Below are 21,313 nucleotides of genomic sequence, written 5' to 3'. Positions count from 1 at the left end.
ATCCAACTTTTTAAATCTCATCTCATTAATCTAAGGCACGTCTTTGTTGTCGTACCTGAAACAATATCGTTCCAGGAAAACACCCAGAGAGAGGTCGTTCTTGCCATAAAACTCCATCGTGACAATCCTGTTGACAAACACAGGGCAGTGACTCCAGGTTCTCTCTTTTATTTCGGATCATATTTACAGGTTATCTCTGTATGACCGGTTTACCATGGGCTGACACAGGGGTTGGGTGCATTGTTGGACTGAATAGATGAACTACTGAAAAGCACACACAACCTCTGATGGTTGATGGGATTCAGGCAGTCCAGCTGAGGATGAGAAAAGTAAAGAATAAGTTCAAACACCTCGATACACTTCTTAAATCAAAGCTGAGGAGTCCTGGCTCAGCAGTGCAACTAGGATGCAAAGGCACTTTCTACTAAAAGGTTCCCTTGAATGTGCTTTTGCACATTAGTTCAGCCGTTTCTAATACCCCTACAGACAGGCAGCTAAACACACGAACCAGTGACAGCATCAAGCATAATGCTGAGCAATTTGTACTACAAATATACTATACGGTCAAAAGTACTGGGACACCTACACGTGACGTCTACAGATGCTGCTCAGCCATGAAAACCCATGACATGAAGCGGTTTTGTGCTGATGTTAATGTCGGAAGCGGTTTGAAACACAGCTTTTACTTTTACTATGATGTCAGCGCTCAGTGACAACATCTGTATCTTTATAGAGTCTGCCACTTCATGACAGCGTTGCTTTGGTTCCTACATGCATCCAGTCTGCAATACCACTCAAAGCATTGATTGTAAAATATCTAGAGAAAAAGGCATTTCACAAACTGACCTGTGGCAACAGAAGCATCCTGTTACAGTATCGCACTCTAATTCAGTGAACTCTTTAGAATCACCCATTCTTTATTAATGCTTGTAATGACAGACACTGTTGCTAGCTGCTTGATTTTAAATACCTAAATTGAACTGCAAAAACCTGAATTCAAAGACGGTCTCGCCCAGTACTTTTGAGTAGGGCTGTTCCACATAAAGATATATATCGGATGACGATATGAAAACATCTATCGTTTCATATTACGCTATCGTTTGTTTACTGTAATATGTTTTCATGGTTTTGATGGGTCACTGTAGAATTTCTTAAGTTTCTCTCTTTCTCTTATATTTAATATAACCACACTACGGACAGACAAGCGACTGTTTTCATGCGTTGTCATTAGCAACAACAACGGTAAAACCATCGCGTGGCTCCGCCGTCCGCTTGCTTATTTTCCACATAAACCTTTCACAATAAAGCTGAAGATCCTGTTGAGATTTTTCAAAATAAACCGAATCACGCGAAATACTATGCAGTGTTTACAGAGAAGCTAAAAAGAGCCGTCAGGTGCTAAAAAATAAACCTTAGAACAGGCTTTTCCCCGCAGCACACTGTGTAATAAATACAAAGAAAACTGCGGCTGTTTCAACTTATGTAACACTCGACTCCAGGTACATGAGCCCAGCTCAAAACACTTCACACAGTCGAGTTGCCTGAGATTCACAGAATTTACACAAAATGTAAAATTTTGTAATAGATATCGTTGTCGAGACGGTAAATGTCTTATAGCGGGATATGAGAATTTGGTCATATCGCACAGCCCGACTTTTGAGCACATAGTGTGTGTTTGCATTACTGCAGTTCATTTAAACCTCCAACAGTCAATTCACTAAAATTTCACAAAGAAAGATATTCCAAATAGGGCAAATACAGAATCTTGTGCACTAAACCCACCTTTTCCTCTGCATTTCCTCCGATTTAAATTTGGTGTGTGGTGAGAAAATATTTTAAATGATAAGACCATTTGTATCAATATAGCTCCATATATGGACATGTTTTTGCCCTAAATAGACCCTAGTAGGCTGCGTCCTTCAAACTGTTGTTTTTAAATATCTACAAGTAAATACTCTTTTTGAAGATTTAAACCTAGTTCATCTCAAAAAACCTCTGAGAAATAATGACAATGAAATAAAAAAACAATAGACAATTTCACAAAGCAACAACATCAGACTTTTAGTATCTGTTTAGATTCTGTTCCTCAGCTGAATTCACCAGATAACGATTGAGAAACTGAAACCTCAAGGCTGGAACTCATGTTCAGGCAGTAAATACACATCACACAAGCATACATCATTTATCAGAAGTTACAAATATATGGAGGCTAAACAAATAGTGTCTCACTGTGCTTGGCAGTGTCAGATTAAAACATTTTGATGGTTTGAAATTCTGTTCTGGTGAAGAATGATCGGCCTTACGTTGCTCACCTTGGGGGCCCAGTTCATCTCGCTCTGTTTGCTCGGCCTCTCCTCTTCTCCTTCGCTCTTCACTGATGGTTTGCCTGGTATATCAGCCCCCCGGCTCTGGCTACTGGCAGCAGCTGTGGCAGAGTTGAAGGGGTCATGGGTTTCTTTCTGCCGGATGCGACCCCCCTTTGCTCTGTAGTCCGCCAACATCTCGGCCAAATTCTGACTATTGCTCAGCTGCTCTACAATGCGGGTGCTGGTCAGACTGTGGCAAGGCAGGAACTCAATGGGCCTCGGCTGCACAACGCCGTTGGTCTGTCCTCCAACCAGTGAGGAGGGGGCTGAGTCTTTAAGGAGCTGCCGTTTTCTGCGCACGTCCAGTTCCTTCAGGTCCTTGTTGAGGAGAGGAGAAAGGTAGACCTACAAGGCGTGGAAAAACTCAAATTAGTGGTCTGTGAATCAGGGAAAAATTCGGAAACAGCGCCAAAGTGCAGGCAGGAAACTAAGTAAACTAAGGTACCTGCTCAGGAAAGTAGTCCCTGCTGGGGCAGTGCATGCCAGCTGGTGTGAGAAGGAATGGTTCTTTAAATGTGATGAAGGGAGAAATGCACAGGATGACGTCCTTGAGCTCCTGCTTGAACACTGCAGAGATGGACTTCAGGCGGTCGTCAGATGAAGCCACCTGCTCTGCGACAAACATCCCCGTGTCATCCTGCAGGGGGTCTCTGAACAACTTAGGAGTTGGTGTCTCTGATCCATCACCATCCTCTAAACCTAACGACTCCTGCTTCAGCAGCGTTGCCTCTCCCCCCATATCCCCATCAGATGCTGCGATCAGCGTGTCGGAGCCTGTCATCTCTTGGTCTTCTTCCATGAGGAATGGAGGGGACACAGAAAAGGGCGGTGCAGGAGGGTTGGAAAATGGAGAGGAGGTCCTCGTCGCTGCAGGAGCCTCATCCTTTCGGACAGATGGGGTAGGTGATTTTGGGTTCAATTTGTCTTGGAGAGCTTCTAGGTCTCCATTTTTAGATGAAGAGTCTAAGGGAAGCCCTTCATCCTCAGTCTGTGCTGCAGATGCAGAATCTTCACTTCCTGCAGTTTTCCCTGGGCTCTCTTCATTGTTCTCGCTCCCTGGACTCTCTCCATCTGCCTCTTCCTCTGAAGCAGCGGCGCCTTCCAGCAGACAGGGGAACGAAGTGCTTTGTGCCAAGCTGGGCGGCATGGCGAACTCATCCATGAGGAACGAGATCTCCAGCTGGGAGTGGTAGGCCACGCATACCATCAGCATGATGATCTCCTTCACCCTGGCCAGCTCGTACTCTGAAGCACCACGCAGTTTTATGGAGCATCCAAGATGAGGAGGGCAGCCCTCAAAGAACATCAATGTCTTCACCTCACCTGGAAGGACAAAGAGAGAGAATGACAGCGTGCCTATCATTGCAGCAGGGTCCACTGAGAGGAGTGTGTGCTTCTTACTGTTTGCCAGTATAAAGGGCTGCATGTAGAACTTGTGGCAGGTCCCCAGACGAGGTTTGGTGAGGAGCTGGTCCATGGACATTACCAGGTCTCCCTGAGTCATATGACTCACTCTGTCCAAAACTTGCTAAAAAGGAGGGGAAAAAAATGAACACTTGAGCAAAGGCATCTCCTCAAAGACATTTCTAGCAGGTCCATTAGATGATGATGATGTTCCAGACCAAGCTTTGTTTCTTTAAAATGTATGAATCAGAGTAAAAGAGCATACACACAAGAAAAGTCAAGAAGCAATGAGGTGACCACGTACATTATACACTAGCAATGTGAAGTGAGAGGACAACAAGTTACACTAATCCCAACACTGAGGCAGGAGACTGATCAGACCACCAACTTGAGCAAAGAAAACCAATGAGCTGTGGTAAATACATTGGAGGGTTTCCTATACACGTGAAATGCCACAAATATTAAGTACAAAGCTGACGACGCTGACGAACGCCATAAGGAGAAGGGGTTTATTCTTCCCTGTTATTAGTAGACACTTCAATTGTTTCATCTCACAGCACAGACTTTTTACTAAAGATGGAGAAAGATGAGTCTCAAAAGTTAAGAAAAAGACAGTAGAGGGTAATTTCTCTGGTTGCGAAGAGAAATCTGGTTATACCGACGTCTATGAGAAAATGACCCTTCGGCTCCTTTGATCCATGACCTCGGTAAACACTTTCCGCTTAGAGTACAGGAAGACGGGATACATGGCATTCTTTGGGGCTGTCCCACCTTGTGATCGACAAGTTATGTGTTACACTGCCAACGTTTACATGGTCACAGGCATCTCCCTCTCAGATCCAGTGTCGCCAAGTGCTGGATCACAGAGGTCATGTGATTAATGGGGTTTTGCGTCATCGTAGGGTCTTTACCTTACAATATAAAGCAGCTCAAGGCGACTGTTGTTGTGATTTGGTCAGTCGTCATGACTACATCCATTTTTTTACATGCAGATTACATCTCAAAGTTGACAAATTTAACTTAGTGCCCACCTAAGTGCATCACAGTGATTTATTTATTTCAGACCTGCATGTCCAGCACCTTTCCACAACATTTATCAAGGCAGGATGTGATGCCTCTACCAATCTGCTGTGATTTTGGCTGCACTCAAAACCCAAAACTGTGATAAAAATGAGCAGGTGACAGAAATTTTATGATCTTACCAACTGAAAGAATTTTATTTCTCGGTGTATTAAATGTGCATACAACATGTTATATGAATACTTTTTTCTCAGTTCACCATTAATGCCACTGTGACAGTGCTGCAAAAGAAACTATTACTGAAACTGTTGTTGGTAAAGGTAAAACTAGAGAAAGTAAACTATATATTTCGAGTGGAACACTGACGTTAAACTGACCGGTTTGACGTTGATGACCAGTGTGATGCCATGCTCTAACAGCATGTCTTGAGCAATACGAGAAACCGTCTTCTCCACCAACACCAGGTTTGGACGGACATCCACGATGCGCTGCACATAGTTCTTCAAAAACTCTCGCTCCTGAGGTGGAGACAAAGAAAGCTTCTTTCAGAAAAGCACAGAAAAGGCTCGTTTCCTCTGCTGTTTCACTGCTGGAGTGACTCACTTGTAGGACGATGGGGTCAATGGAGGTAAACTTGGTCTCCTCTCTGTACAGGTACTCTATGGAACACTTGAGCATCAGGATCCTGGGGTTCTTGATGTAGGGGTTCATCTGGTTGCAGGTCAGACGGATTAGTTTACTATCAGCTATTCTTCACATATTTCATTCAACAACTGGTACATTCCTTTACTGTATTTCTTGATATAACTGCAGATTCATATGATCACAATAGTTGACCCTACCTTCTTGTGGGCGATGTTTTTTGTGCACACAAAGCCATTTACGACCATTGAGTCAAACTTCTTGCCTCCAGGAATCTGAACCACAAATAAAGATTCAGTTATAACTGTATGTAACTCAGCTACTCATAGAGCTGACTATACTGTTTATTTAGTTAATTAGACAAAATATGAATACAGTGGTTGCGGCTAAAGTTTGGCTTCAACCTTCTTGATGTGGACCAGCTGCCGGATGTCCATGTCGTCATCGCAGTTGCGAACGTCGGGCCGCACCGTCTGCACGACCTGCCGGACCACGGGTACGATGATATCCCGCCAGGACAGAGATAGCGACTCGCTATAGAGCAGCTGCTGCAGCAGCGCCATCATGTGGCTGTGGTTGGCTGAACTAAACAGACAGGCAGGTGGTTAGAAACCTTCTACCATGTAGAAATGCCAGCAGTTTACCTTCTAAGTTACTGTCATCTTCAAACCATTTTTTGGAGCTTTTTACCTTATTTTTACCGAATTCTTCTCTTTATTTTGGTTATATTTAGTATTAACTTCACAGCTGTGTTTACGGTTTTGGCTGTTGTAGCACAATAATGTCAACTATGGCGACAATTAAATTATATCCACCAATCCACCCATCTTCTTCTGCTTATCTGGGGCCCGGTCGTGGGGGCAGCACCCTAAGCAGAGAAGCCCAGACCTCCTTCTCCCCGGCTGCCTCCTAGAGATGAGATTCTGAGACCACCTAAGTGAAAGCCTTCTGCAACTTGGCTACACCTAGAAATTATGTCCATCAAAATTACGAACAGAATTGGTGACAAAGGCTGGAATCCATCACCCACCTGAAAGTCTGACTTATTGGCGACTACTGTGATCCCCGAACAGTTGGAACACTTCCCCCGTCTTAAACATAGGAACCACCACCCCAGTCTCTGCCAATCCAGAAGTACCGCCCCTGATGTCCACACAACATTGTAGAGGCGTATAAACCAAGACAGCCCTACTACATCCAGAGCCTTCAGGAACTCAGGGCGAACCTCATCCACGCCAGGGGCCCTGCCGTAAAAGGAGTTGTTTAACTGCCTCAGTGACCTCGTCCCCAGAGATAGACGAGTTCTCCTCATTGTCCCCAGACTATGGAAGACGTGCCAGTGGAGGTCCTCGAAGCTTTCCTTCCACCGCCCAACAATGTTCTCAGTCTAAGTCAGCAGCAGTTCTCCTCCTGAGTCACCTAATGGTTTGCCAGAATCTCATCAAGGCAGTCCGAAAGTCTTTTTCCATGGCCTCCCCGAACTCCTCCCACGCCCGAGTTTTGGATTCAGTCACTGCCTGAGCTGCGTTCTGCTTGGCTGTCTACAGTCCCGCAGGCTAACCAAGCCCGATAGGACTCCTTCTTCAGCTTGGTGGCTCCCTTCACCTCTGGTGTCCACCATTTAGTTCAGGGAATACCACCACGACAGGCACCAACCACCTTGCAACCCAAGCTCCGTGCAGGGGCTTCGACAATGGAGGTGCAGAACATGGTCTATTGGGACTCAATGTCCCCAGTCTCCCTCAGAAAGCTGTTGAAGCTCTGCCGAAAGGGCGTATTGAAGATCTCTCGGACCGGGGGCCTCTGCCAGGCATTCCCAGCGCACTCTCACTATACGTTTAGCATCCACCTGATCCAACTCACCACCAGGTGGCGATCAGTTGACAGCTCAGCCCCTCTCTTTATCAGCACATATGGCCGCAGGTCTGGTCATCGACAAAATCGATCATCGACCTGCAGCCTAGGGTGTCCTGGTGCCATGTCCACTTATGGACACCCTTAGGTTTGAACATGGTGTCCTAAATTATATCTGATTTAATTTGATACACTTGTGTTTTTGTTTATATTTATTTATCTATTTGTACCTCTTCTTGTGGGTTAATGTTATATGTCTATATCTATTACATGCCAATATCAAATGACTATTCTATAGCAAGTAAATAGTGAATGCAAACTGGTAGTTTGTGGTTTGCAGCCCTAGTTTTGACACTATTGCTCTATAATCACAGTGGTGCCATATCCACTCACAGCAGCCTCTCCATGGCCTTCTTCTCCCCGTTTTCCTCTCTGAGCTGATCCAAAGAGCTGTGGTGCCAACCCAGCGGGGTGAACATCATCTCTTTAGCCTTTTCCTCCACACGACGGTTGAACAGAGACTCTGTGGCAAGAATAATACGTTTACTTACCTAGTCAGATATGCCAGTGAGTTACTAATTAAATCAGTGAGGATCTGCAGAGTTCATACCTTTGATGAATGCATCAGTTATGACAATGTTCTGCACTCCATCCTCGGACAAAAGAAATTCTGTTTAAAAAACAAAAAGAAAGTGTTATTTTTAAACACTCCCAAACAACTATTAGATTTTCACTCAGGCATTTCCTTTTGTTAAAAAATCTAAAAAACAGGAAATGAAATCCATCAGCAAAAAAAACTGAGACAGCACGTGGAATTACCTGCATGTTATCTGCACTTCTGTGGAAGAAAATAGGCCCTGCTTCTACCACAGACCCAGCATAAATACTTTGCTTCACAAAACAATTTCATTGCAGAGACTGTCGCAGGGCTAACACAAAGAGACAGACAACCATTCACACTCATATTCACACCTATGGCCAATTTACAAACTCCTAATGACAGACGATGTCACTGTGGCCAAGGATCCTCACGTACAGGTCATATCGCAGCAGGGAATATTTACCTTTCTGCTCAGCAGCAGGAGGCACGTGTGGATATTTGGACTGCTTCTTAACATGAAAGTTGACATTGTTTTGCTCCATGTTAAGGTTTATAGAGGCGGCGGAGTCACTATCCACCACAGAATGGGAACTGCTAACTGACGTCCTCTTGCTGGGGCTGGCAGAGTCTAGATGCATGCATACACACACACACACACAGATTGGAATGCAGAGAAACGATATGAAGGTAAATACGGTGTAAAATGTGAGAGCTTGTAGATGACATGTGTCAATTAAAAAATTAGTAGAAATACAAAAATCTCCCACAGTTTGCAACATATTTACATTCATTAAAACCAAACCCCATGCAAAGAGGCTTCAGTTGCAAAGATAAAACACTGAATAAAGTGTCACACAGATACGTACTGGGCATGGCGTACTCAGTCTCATCTGCAAGCTGCTCTGTGTCGCTGTCATCAAACTTGATGTCTTTAAACCAAGATGGCTCTGAATGTCCCTCCAGTGAGTTGACACTATCGCTGTCTGGAGATGGGGTTTCTGAGAACTCTGTGCTCTAAAGATCAAACAGCGTGACGTCAAAGTCTGCACATTAACCTTCACTGAAATAATCAGTGGTATGACCCCCTTGAGCAATCAAGCCCACCCCATTGAATCAATATCACTGCTGCAATGAGTCAATGCGGATTACAGCAAATGTAAAACAACTTAGACGGTATCCTAAAATATTTCTGTAATTCGGCTTTCCCTCACTATCTGCAGGCTTTGCGTATCAGCAGGAAGCAGCTCTCACCTGAAGAGGTCGGTAGAGTGCATACTCGTCCCTGAACAGCTGGTCGTGGTGTGTGACGCAGTCGATCCAGCGACCGTCTACTAATGCCTGGCCTATTGCAATAGCCTGTGCCCTGCAACATGGAAAAACCAGAGTATAACATGAGTGAGAGCAGCTTTTAACATGTTAATATATTTTTATCAAAATGAGCAGGGGAAGTCTGTTCATGCATGTACACATAAAAAGTAATTTACCAAACTATTAGAAACTTTTAGAAGAATTCCTAATCATGTGCATGCAGATGCCAAAGACCTGTCCAACGATGTTTATGAAACACACACCTTTAACGCACTAGAAGAAAATAAGCATTGTTGTTTCTCCAGGGCAGGGGTGTCCAACTCCAGGCCTCGAGGGCCGGTGTCCTGCAGGTTTTAGATGTGTCCTTGATCCAACACAGCTGATTTAGATGGCTAAATGACCTCCTCAACATGTCTTGAAGTTCTCCAGAGGCCTGGTAATGAACTAATCATTTGATTAAGGTGTGTCTACCCAGGGTGAGATCTAAAACCTGCAGGACACCGGCCCTCGAGGCCTCGAGTTCCTCAGCCCTGCTCCAATGCAATCGTACCTGGTGGAGATGGTTCCATTTCTCAGCAGCCAGTTGACAAGCTCCTTTCCCACAATGCAGTTTGGGTAAGTCCTGAGCCAGTATCTGTGGTCCTGAAACTCCATTCCTGTGCTATTGTGGCAGATTTTCTTCCACAGATCCTTCAGCTGAGAGGAATCCTACAAGACATGTTGTACTGGTTGGCATCACTCAGATGGTGTTACAACAACAAGGAACCGTGAACCATGAAATCAGAAGAAGAGAAAGGAAAAATTAGCTACCAGCAGGATCTTTCGCTCCTCCTCACTGTGGTCCAGCTTGGTGCCGCTCTTGGTCCCCGACATGGATCGACTGGTTGGCGGGCTGACTGAGCTGTCGTAGGAAGGCACCATAGAGGATACAGAGCGATCCAGCGTCATGGTGGTCACACTGGCAGATCTGAGAGAAACAGGAACCACTCACATTCATGGCTTCTAGCTATTTAAACTGTACAGATGTTTTTACCCAAGGTTGTTCTGGACTGAGACACAAATAAGCTGAAAAACTGAGCTCAATAATCTTTTTTTATAAACTTCTACTGCTAAGAACAGAAGATACAATTAACTGTGTTGCCTCTGGAAAATTACTTCTCTGGTCATGATCTCAATATTTCATGTTGCAGTGAGTGGAAACACTCTCAGACAAACTGGTGACGGTTATCAAAAATAATTCCTGTCTTATTTAGAAACACTGACTCCCTGAAATCACTCTGAGTCAGTCTGCACCGACGAGCCCAACTTCAGTCGCAACAAACGACTCAGTTCAACTGCTTGCATTCTAGTAATACTCGTATAGGTTGCTGAGCATGTGTGTCTTTTTGCAGTTCAGCTGCTGTCCTGCAGTAACGTCACTATTGGTGGAGAAAATTTGATTTCAAATCTCGGAGGTTCTGGCAGGACTCGTGTGGATTTATGTTTAGTGTGAATTTATGTGCATGTATGTGGCAACAGATTTGCAATAGACAAAAATACTACTATGATTTTCACCAGTGTATTACAATTGTTACCACAAACAGATGCGTGGAATTACCAAATTAACTCAATTCAATCTCAAACTGACAGCAGTCTGACTCAGACTTATTGATATTTTATTGTCCTCTTGATGCACCAAAGTTTCTTTGAAGACAGCAACTGTCTCAGAGTGGTCGCAGCCCTGATCCTTGGCTTCAAAGCAACCATTTAAAATGCAACAAGATCACAAGCTCTTCGCACTCAGTCACAGCAATCCCGTTTGTGCCACAGTCTACAATAACCGTTTCCCCCAGTGTGACTGCAGCTTTGGAAAATCCAGTCCTAGAACTCAATTTCCATTAGATGACCTTACTAAATAAAGACTGAACTATAACAAAAATAACAGTAACAAATGGAGACAGAGAAATGTAGGAATGAAGTAGGAAACAGAATTATTCGATGCGGCAATGATCTGGATAGCTTGTTGTTTTTGGATAAAGATTGAGGTGATCTAAAAAAAAAACAAAAAAAAAAAAAAAAACCTTCAGACCCTGCTGGCATGAAGAAAACACGGAGAAAACCAAAATTCTTCTTTACCTGTGCGGAACGAGGCTGGAACACACTGTGCATAATGTAATTTGTACAAGCAAACAAAAAGCAGCGACTGACCTCTTCCTCACAGGTGATTTTCCTACGTCTTCCTGCAGTGTGGTCAGCCTTGAAGTGAGGCCGCTGTTCTGAGGCTCCTGGTGAATCATACTAACAACACACAAACTTGGATTTAGACTCTTCCTGCAGTCCTTGCATTTCCTTTCTGTTCTCCGCCCACATTTATGATCAGTAGATTTCAGAATGCAGAAGACTATTTTCTTTACAGAGCTAGAAAGCATTAGCCTCTGCTAACTGACCGCTAAAGCTGAGACACATGTGGAAAAAAAGAAGAAACGAAAAGAAAAAGAATGAAACAAACAGCAAGACTCACGTCTTTCTCATCCCAATAGGAGTTTTTCTATGCCAGAAGAGAGAGAGAGGAAACAGATTTTCTTTGAAGGAAGTTGACAGAGAAAAAGCAGGGGAGCACACAGACTTAAAACTGCAACCAAACAAGCACAAGTTGTAAAATGCACATATGCTTGGAGAAAGTTTGAAACAGATAAGTCTTTGAAGACTCATTTAACAATTTGTCTGGTCTGTTCTGTGCATGCTAAAGATATCTTTTTAAAAAAAAAAGAAAAAAAAAAAAGATCGTCAACCATTTTTCAAAAGGAAAGTTGAGATTAGTTATGCTTTAAGCAGATTCTTAAATAATTAGAATCACATGTTAAAGGCATGTGCAATATGATTCAGCTTGATGGGTCTTAACCAAGCACATAGTACAGAATCTACAAACTTCACATTGAAGCAGAAAATCCAGCAAGGAAAAGATGAGCAGACATCAAACAGCATGATTCCACTAAGAGACGGACCCTTCATGACAGACTTTAGTGAACAGGAAGAAGTATGACGGCTGGAGGTGCAGCATGGAGGCAGGAGGAACTGGGCTACAGTTAAACAGTGTCCGATTGCCATTGTAGGGTCTTTACTTGACAATATAAAGTGTCTTGAGGTGACTGTTGTTGTGATTTGATGCTATATAAATAAAACTGAATTGGATTGAAGCATCTCCTCTGACAGGGCCTTGTCGGTGAGCTGGGGGAGCTGCGCCCTCAATAGATACATCTGTTGCTGCAGGTGGTTAAGCATCATCTCTCTCAGCCACACTGCTCTCTTCTAACCAGGGTTGGGTCATTATGTCCATACTGACCACTATTATTCCCCTGAATCTCCTGCTTTGATAGCAGGTTTCTTCTAATGAGCTACCAGGTACTTCATAGTCATTACAGACTTGTTCTCATTCATAGTTACTACATGTGCCAGCCAAGTCTCTGAGTTGGCTGGCATAGTAGCATTCCAACACTTCCATGTTCCCATATCCATGTAAGCCTTGTTCCAGTAGCCCATGTCTCATCAGAGCAGCATTAAAAACAGGTGTCACATGACTGCCCAGTCTGATTCTCTGAGCAGTGCGTGTCTCTTCTTTTATGTCCCTGTGAGTACTCAAACTTTACAACATGAAGTATTTTTATAAGAGTGGTCAGGAAAAGACAGGAGGACACTTTTTTTGACTCTTTGACTGTAACCATCAGTTCAGAGCTGATAGTGAAGGAATCATGCAGAAAGCTTGTATTCTACCTGTGTTTGTTCAAACTCAACTGGAAATCATTCAAACATAAGTGCCAGAAATCAGGTTTTACATACAGTATATTACAAGCTCAATTCCATCTGGGTATGTAAATTAAAATTTCTCAGATATAACTTGCCACCAAGTGTGCATTTGTGTCACCTCTGCCAGGTCAGGTCCTCCTCAAGGAAGATGTTCCTGCTGGACTTGCGCCCACCCAATGGCGTCCGTGGTTCACTGGGCTCCAGCACACACACAGAGGAGGGAGAGTCAGACAAGGCGCTCAGATCCTCGCCGATGGAGCCCGAGTCAGCTGAGTGAGCGTAGTTTAATGCTAATTTACGGCAGTATGTACACGCCCGCAGGTCTCCTGGCAACACAGAGAGGCCGACCAAGACAGGAAGAGGCGTAAAGAAGGAAAGAGTGACAGTTAATAGAAATGGGAGGAATTATTCTCACAAAAGTGTCACGAGAAAAAATGATAATGAACAAGCAAGTATGAAATGAATTATGTGACAATTCAGAAAAAAATGACACTGACTCAGTTTTTAACATTAATGTAGGATGATGTAAAATGACAATGCAAGATATTCTGGTGGATTACAAACAGTTTTCTGATACATTCGTAACCAAGTAATATCTGGACCCTACCTGTGTAGCCCATGAACTTTCCGGGAATTTCCTGGTTGCAGCAGCGGCTGCAGAAGATCTGCCCACACAGCCTGCAGTGATGTCTGCGGCGAAAGGTGGTAAACTTCTCGTTGCAGTCATAGCACTCCTTACACTGGCTATCTGGCATCCAGTACTGCTTCAGATCGCTGTCCTGAAGGGGGACAACATCACAGCATGCTGCTTTCATCCACAGAGACGTATGGGTGATATGACCTTAAGATGACATCACGATAGTCCAAGGAAATTTGCAAGAACCACATTTTTGATAATATAGGGAAAAATTGAGTTCCTAATTCACTTCCCAATTCTCTAAAAAATAAATAAATAAATAAATAAATAAATAAATAAAAAAGGTCCCAGCAGCATTCTCATTCAATAAAAGAACTAGATGTTACAATCCCAGATAGTACATTGCTTCAAAGGAGAAAGTCTTGAGGGATGGCAGCCCAGAAGCTTTACCACCTTTGTATGCAAGTAAAAATGCAGCAGCATTATGCAGCAGTAAAAGTACAAAATTACTACTGAACACTGTAGTTCAATAATAACTAAAATAAGCTAACCTTGTCTTCAGGAGTTGTGCAAGATTGTGACATAATGTCATATCTTGGGCCCTGCTTTCCCACCATGTAACTGCAGTCATTTCCATCCAGTGTTTGGTCATACTACCAAGTGCTTCAGTGACATCATTTGTAGTACTGTGCTCTGTTTTATGTACACCAGGGTTATCTTATTGTTGTGCACAATGGGGAAAATAAATGCATGGCATCGCTACAACAAAAACTTTGCAATATGCTGTTTTTGCATCAGGTAAAGATGCTTACTGTATTATTGAGGATGATATGGCACAGCCCTAGAGAGGTATTGCATGGCTTGGGTCATATGTATGACGTTGTTGATTAAAAACAGACAAACTCAGTTCACTTTTAGCGCTCAAAACCTTTGAACTGGACTGAACATTCACACTTTTCCTAGAAAAGGCATATTATAATGAAATACTAAAGGTAAACAAATGTTTCCAAATATAGAGGAGTTTCTGTTTTACCTGGCTCTTTCCCTCCATGATCTCCTTCAGCCGCTTCAGTGCAGTGCGAAGTTGCACAGCAGTACGAGGGTCATGATTACTTAGAGATGCAACAGATTTCCCGCTTCCCTCTAAAAATCATCCATGCAAACAAATGAACAAACAGAACAAGTGAGCACAATAAATAAGTCTATAAATAAGTCCTGCCGCATTGTCAAAAATTCCTCTTTTAAAAAAGAATATATTTATATATATATATATATATATATATATATATATATATATATATATATATATATATATATATATATATATATATAAATAAAATATATATATATTCTGGATAAATGCCACATTGGCTTCTCTTAGGTAATGTAATTACACAGCTAAATGAGAAACATTTGACAATGAACAACTACCTTTAAAGTTGCAAATGTGACATGACACAATCCAAGTTAATAAAAAAATAAAAAAAACAAAAAATAAATAACTTGGCAAAAAAGCATGATGACTAGAAATGTTAGCTTAAAAATCAATCATAACAAATTACATTCCAATTATTAGTACCTGAGAGGCAAACCAAACACTAAAAGGAAGCGCTTTGTTTTAAAAGGCAAATCACACACACACACACACACACACACACACACACACACACACACACAAACAAACACACACACCCACCCTTGCATGAACTCGGACACACACAGGCTATTTTTTCAGACTGAGCAGCTACAGTCCAGACAAAATAGCTTTAGTAAAACCACACAGTGCAGAAGAGCCCTCACCTGGCCAATCCACTGCAATCAGAAAAGACACGAGAATGGATGTTACAGCGCTTATGTGCATCATTTTTTTTGTTTTCTCTTTCCAACATAACAATGGCTGTGTCCCAAATCACTCACTTCCATTAGATATTTTGTATTGCCGTCTGATCGTACAGTAAGTGTAAATACGGTGCTCTGAAAGCTCTTCTGAGCAGGTCACTATCCAGAGATTGTATACCATCACGCACTGTGAGGAAGAAGGAACTTGTTGATGCTGATTTGTCACAACTTCACTGCATGACAGTGACATGATTCAAAGTGACTCGACAAGTTTCCAAAAGTGTTTGTGTCATTTTGCCAATGAGTTCATATCTCGTCTGCTACACAGAACCCCTGACACAAGCAGCAGGGAATGCATGAATGATTTCAAACACAACCAGTTACACAAACAGCAAAAAGTTGATTCTGTTCTTCTGGATGTAACGTTTTCAGTGGGAGAAACGTTTGGTCACTCATCCAAGTGACTTCTTCAGTCCTTGGATGAAGAAGTCACTTCGTCTGAAAACACTATGTCCAGATGAACAGAATCAACTTTTTGGCACTTACTTACCTGGACGATTGAGCATGCATCAAGACAGTTACACAAACGCTCACAGAATTGTTTCTGTGATCAACTCACATTCAAATCTGCAGGTTTTCGTTCAAAAAAAAGAAACACAGAAGCTGGTGCTTCATTAACAAAGACATTTCTAGTCAGACACCTGTTTCTCTACTGAGTTAACACTGATAAAGGTTTACACAGAACATGTTTTTTGCCTCTGAAACTGTAATTAGGGGAGTTTGGTGGTGTCTTCAGGCAGAAGACATTTTAACTTAATCACAAAAAACAACAAGACAGACACTTTTTTCCTGCCATGAGCTTTATTTTTGCTCCACTTTCCTGACCACTTCTATGAACTCTTTATAAATTTCCTTTGTTTGAATCAGTGTTTTGTTGTCATTTAAGTGTCATTGTTGGCATGTACAAAACTAACAGTGTTTAAGGAGTGTGCAGTGTTTCTTCACAGATGACAGCCAAGCAGTCTTACCAGAACAGACCACACAATAATATTTACTCAGCATTTTAGTTGAGAAGACAAAAACCTTATCAGTTGTATTGATCATCACAACCACAACACGTGCAGACACTATAGCCCGTGACAGGCAAATGACTTGTTTGTATTCTTATGTTACAATATGCAATATGGTTGTTGCTTCTGTTGCTTTATTGGATGAGACGACTCTTATTATTCTTCCCCATCAAAAACTGGAACCAAATGCAGTTTAATTCAATATTGTGAAATGCATTTTATGATCTTGTGACAATAAAACATGTTTTATTGGTTTTGCACAAGATCAAAATGTTTAAGAGGTTTGCAGCACTGGAAATGATCCTGTTCTTCTCGTCTCACAGCTATCTGTTCATTTTCAACAGAGTGTGGAGCTGAATTTGAAAGCTTTCAAAGAGTTTGACTAATTTGTAAGCATAAAAAAAACCAAACCTGTCTCGAATATCAGGAAGTGTCCAGTGTGTGACTTTTACCTGAGGCTGTTGAGGTGCGTCTGTAGTGGTCGGGATGTTGCTTTCGATGCGTCCTCGAGTGAGAGGGACTGGTGGACCAGCTTCTCCTCTCTGATTGAGGAGAAGGGGCTGGAATGTCTGGCTTCTCCGAGGCTGTTGAAGGAGGGCGTCCCTCATCTGAACACACAGAGAATGTGCTGAATAATTAAGTCCAGTAGTTTGCAGTTAAATCAAAGCCAATTGTAAAAAGTCATCAATTTCAAGATAAGAAATCTGACAGTAAAGGACTGCTGTTCAGTCTAAAGATCAGGATATTAGAAAATTAAATCCATTAAATGCAACCACAAAAAGGTTTCTCTCTAATGTGAGTGAATCCAACCTCTTTTACTACAGACTCATGCAGCTGAGACACAAGCAGAACATGCTTTGAAATCGTCTTATTCAAATAACCTTAACCCTGCTCCTGAAAAAGTTTTTGTCTGGATGACAGCACGTGTGACTCCAAAATCTGCATATTTTGTTGAGCAATAGAGGCGCCTTCACAGATGGGCCGGGTGCAATAAGGCACTCTATCGGATTCACTCTTTAACTGTGTGCTGATAACAAACAGGATGATGCAAAAAAAACAACAACAAAAAAACGGATTTCAACTGGTCAGATGACAGGGTAGTTTAATAGCTCCATTTTAACTAAACCATGCAGAAAGTTTTTAACTAAACTCTTTGCATGGTAAAATCTTAACATGAGACATTTGCATATGCAGTGCTGAAGTTCTTTTACTGACAGCGGTTTAGAGGAGTACCCCTGAGTCTGTGCTGTGATTTCTACAACAGTCACACAGATCACAGCCGTCACAGGACTTTCACTGTCCCTTATGTATAAAAACTTTTCTTTGTGTGGAAATTTCTGAATCTGTAATCAAATTATGTACCGGTTAACAAGAGTAGTGAACCCATCAGCTTTTCTGAAATGCAATATTACTGATGTGTTCAATATTACACAACTTCTCCAGTTTGTTGCCCCTTGTTTTGTTTTTTTTATATATGTTGCTGGCAGCCAATTCAAAATGATCAAATATTTAGGCTACGTCCACACTAGCCCGGATACGTTTGGAAACGGCGTTTTCGTCTGAAAACGCTCCACGTCCACACTATCGTTTTCACAGAGTTGCGCGTCCACATTGAAACAGCCAAAAACGCTTACGTTCCAGTACTGCGCATGCGTGAAACGCAAGACGATTCGACTGCCGTTTATTTACTTTCCGGCTCTTTGAAACGTCGCGGCAAAATGTCGAGGAAAAGCACAGAGTTTTTTAAATGGACTAACAATGAGGTGGAGCTGTTGCTGCGAGTAACAAAAAAAAAAAAAAAAAAAGTACAAGGTTGCAAAAGCGAGTGAGAATTAAAGAATTTGAAGAAAAGCTATCTGGAGCATGTACACACTCATATTAATCTTTAAAAGGACTGTCAAAACTCAGAGCAAACAAAACAACTGGTCACATTACTGCATCACATGACTAAAATTAGGGGACCAGACTTATTGGAGAATTTTAATTCATGACTTGTGCAGCTCACTGGGTCTTGGCTCCGGTTCAGATAAACATCTTCTATAAAATATTGTGTCGAGTCAAAAATACTGTAAGATGTAATTTCCACTACAGATTTATCACACTGTGTTTACAGTGGTAGGCAAAATATCTATATGTAATCTCTGTTAATCAGTGAGCGGTCTCACTTTTCTCTAACTTTCAAACATTAAAGAAATAAAAATCAATACAGAGTGTAGCTTTTGGACTAACTCAAGTGAAATTCTTGGGCTTCTATTTGATTATATTGTGCATTTCCTCACCTTTGTTGTTAAACCGAAACAGGTTGACAAAGGAGCTGTATGCAGAGCGGAGGGGAGGTTCATCCTGCTCTGGAGTCAGTGGCTTGAAGTGAGTCAGGTGGGAGGGGCTGGTGGGTGAGATGCCAGCTGGCTCCACGCTCCAGTCCGTTGAGGATGAGGACGAGGACTTGTCATCTGTAGCCATGTCACTGTTCCTCCTGCCATAGAGGGAAAAAGGTATGCACTGAAGAATGTACATGTAAGCAAGAACACATTTAGCTTATTCAGTCTTTAGTCAGTTCCTAGAAACTTACCTGCAAAAATATCAGTAACTGCTGACTATTTTAATTCCAAGATTCTTGCACCTACCCTGCCTAAAAACAATCAAATTGCACGCTCTGTCATCTAATACACATTACACATTTCAAGGACTACACTGTTTTTCTACGAGAGCAGTTTTGCATGATTCAAAGTTCAAAATAATCCTTATATATCTTACAGTTTGTCCACTTTCTGAAACAAGCTGTTTAAGCTCCTCTCAGTTTACAATTAACAACTTCGGACTGGTTGAAAGGGTCTGACTGTCCGAGGGCTTCTGACAGTTTAAACTTAGACACAGCTGGGTGTTCCAACAGGGAAATGATCCAAAACATACATCAAAGCTGATTTTATCATGGACAAAGGAGGTTAATATTGAGCTGCTGGAATTGCCTTCTCAAAGTCCTATACTTAAAACTATGCTTAAAAGCCAGTTCTGTGGCAGGAAGCCAACAAATTTAAATGAATTCTGTCAAGAAGAGTGGTTAAATATTCAGCCAGAATTATACCAGAAGCTTGTTGATGGCTATCAAAAGTTAAAACTTGGTATGAGATATTTAACCACATATTAGTGGATGCTAACAGGGATAAGCTACCCAGGAAAAAGGAAAAAATGATGACCATGGTAATAAAAGTATTTTAGCCATTTGTTTTTGCTTTTCATTTCCTCAAGCATAACATATATGTTTATTTATTGAATGATCAGAAATAGCAGGAATATGCCAAGTGGCAAACTCCAGGCTGAAAATGAAGCCAAGACAGACCTGCCAGAATGGTAGTTCCTCACGTAGCTACTCACCATAAGCAAGTCAAATCCAAAGACTCCAATGTCAAAATGCCCAACTTTAGGGCATTAAAAACTACAATTACAGCCTGACATTGAAAACAAGATGAAAACTGTTGAGCTTTATGCTTTTGTGTCTCCTTCTATTCATTTTCTGACTTTTCCATCCTTAGTGGTGACTTTAAATCCCCGTGTTATTGTGCAACCAAAGTCTTTGCTTAGGGAGGGTATGTGCAGTGTATACAATTTGCATGACCTGGTAGCGGAGTCTGTACTGAGTCTGTGTTATAGGATAATCTGTCCATGCTGGGTCCCCTCAGATTATACCCAGTAAACCTGTTGAAATAGGCTCAGCGTGACCAACAATTGTAATAGTGGTGACAGGAAGTCTGTATGCCCAACACCATCACCACCAATGTTGAAACTGATGACACACAACCTTGTGACTGCAAACTTCAAAACAAGAGCTCAGATCCTCACTCTGTGGTGTAACCACCCAACTCAGCAACCATTTCAATGTATACCACAGTGAACAAGGAAGTCCACATTTTAGGGCAACCTGTTTAATTTCTTTCAAATAGTATATTTGGAAAAGAGTCTGCTAATAAAGAAGAAATTATCAGGTTGTTTACTTTGATTTTTTTTTTCTGTAATTCTGAAATTTCTTTTTTTCCATCAACGGGAACAACATCTTTGTATCTCCTTTCACACACTGCTGTTGCAACCTAAAGCTGACATATCTAACATTTGATCGCTGACGGTCCCACACATGAACTCGACCTCGTGACAAGAAAGACTCTCGGCTGGTCCGCATCCGCTTCTTAAAATTCTCCGTGATCAAAGCTTAAAAGCCGATACCAATCTCTTTTTTACTTACCTACTCAAGAAGGCCACGGACTTTGAGTTTGCAATACAAGCCATTTTAGATACTAGTAGTGAAAGCAGAAGTAGCAGAGGCACCACATCCACCACCTTATCATGTGATCAAAATAGGCCGAAGCGTCACTACAGTGTCCTGACACGACCAAGCCCTCAGCCCCATCAAAGAGCTAAAGCTTGCTGTCGTTTGGATACGCTTATAGACTGCACAGATATCCATCACCATTTTCCACATTTTTTTTCCACTAGTCGTCAAAGTTAGCCACTAGCTCGCTATTAACTACCTAAACTAATACCTTTTACGTATCATATATCACCAGATTTTAATTGTAGCATATTGACTTTATAATTACAAGTATCTTGAAATGTCTTTTAACGAATTAGTTGTTTTTTGTAGGCGGAAACTATGACTCAACTCAAGCCGTGCTGATCAACCAGCTTGACGAACAGTACAGAAGCAGCTACAACTGTTTTTAGCCAAGCTAGTTAGTACTAGCTTCGTATGCTAACTAGCCGGTAGGCTCTACTGGTCGTAAAATCTGGGTAACTG

At 42.0% G+C, this 21,313-nt stretch overlaps 1 protein-coding gene across 10 annotated transcripts in view; it reads right to left on the bottom strand.

The window, feature by feature from the left end:
- The window catches only part of pikfyve (phosphoinositide kinase, FYVE finger containing), a 32,006-nt gene that overhangs the window by 10,553 nt on the left and 140 nt on the right, over window positions 1-21,313 (bottom strand). The window contains exons 1-25 of one of the 10 annotated variants that reach the window (XM_040006730.1): window positions 20,762-21,210; window positions 18,804-19,000; window positions 16,977-17,132; window positions 15,416-15,427; window positions 14,649-14,758; window positions 13,586-13,757; window positions 13,097-13,304; window positions 11,696-11,722; window positions 11,383-11,472; window positions 10,006-10,162; window positions 9,746-9,903; window positions 9,139-9,250; window positions 8,754-8,901; window positions 8,351-8,515; window positions 7,897-7,956; window positions 7,680-7,809; window positions 5,837-6,017; window positions 5,633-5,707; window positions 5,394-5,501; window positions 5,168-5,308; window positions 3,768-3,894; window positions 2,812-3,689; window positions 2,304-2,711; window positions 214-314; window positions 56-127 (exon numbers count right to left, since the gene is read on the bottom strand). In XM_040006730.1, coding sequence (XP_039862664.1) covers window positions 56-127; window positions 214-314; window positions 2,304-2,711; window positions 2,812-3,689; window positions 3,768-3,894; window positions 5,168-5,308; window positions 5,394-5,501; window positions 5,633-5,707; window positions 5,837-6,017; window positions 7,680-7,809; window positions 7,897-7,956; window positions 8,351-8,515; window positions 8,754-8,901; window positions 9,139-9,250; window positions 9,746-9,903; window positions 10,006-10,162; window positions 11,383-11,472; window positions 11,696-11,722; window positions 13,097-13,304; window positions 13,586-13,757; window positions 14,649-14,758; window positions 15,416-15,427; window positions 16,977-17,132; window positions 18,804-19,000; window positions 20,762-20,805 — 4,037 coding nt within the window. In that variant the 5' untranslated portion in view covers window positions 20,806-21,210. Of the gene's footprint in view, window positions 1-55; window positions 128-213; window positions 315-2,303; window positions 2,712-2,811; window positions 3,690-3,767; window positions 3,895-5,167; window positions 5,309-5,393; window positions 5,502-5,632; window positions 5,708-5,836; window positions 6,018-7,679; window positions 7,810-7,896; window positions 7,957-8,350; window positions 8,516-8,753; window positions 8,902-9,138; window positions 9,251-9,745; window positions 9,904-10,005; window positions 10,163-11,382; window positions 11,473-11,695; window positions 11,723-13,096; window positions 13,305-13,585; window positions 13,758-14,648; window positions 14,759-15,415; window positions 15,428-16,976; window positions 17,133-18,803; window positions 19,001-19,096; window positions 20,740-20,761; window positions 21,211-21,313 lie in introns of those variants that run through there. The other 9 variants (XM_040006731.1, XM_040006738.1, XM_040006737.1 and 6 more) reach the window with 9 other exon arrangements.

Source organism: Simochromis diagramma, unplaced genomic scaffold (assembly GCF_900408965.1).
Source record: "Simochromis diagramma unplaced genomic scaffold, fSimDia1.1 OVJJ01000514.1, whole genome shotgun sequence".
Lineage (NCBI taxonomy): Eukaryota > Metazoa > Chordata > Actinopteri > Cichliformes > Cichlidae > Simochromis > Simochromis diagramma.
The sequence above is the reverse complement of the archived record's forward strand: the minus strand, read 5'-3'. Positions and strand labels throughout refer to the sequence as shown.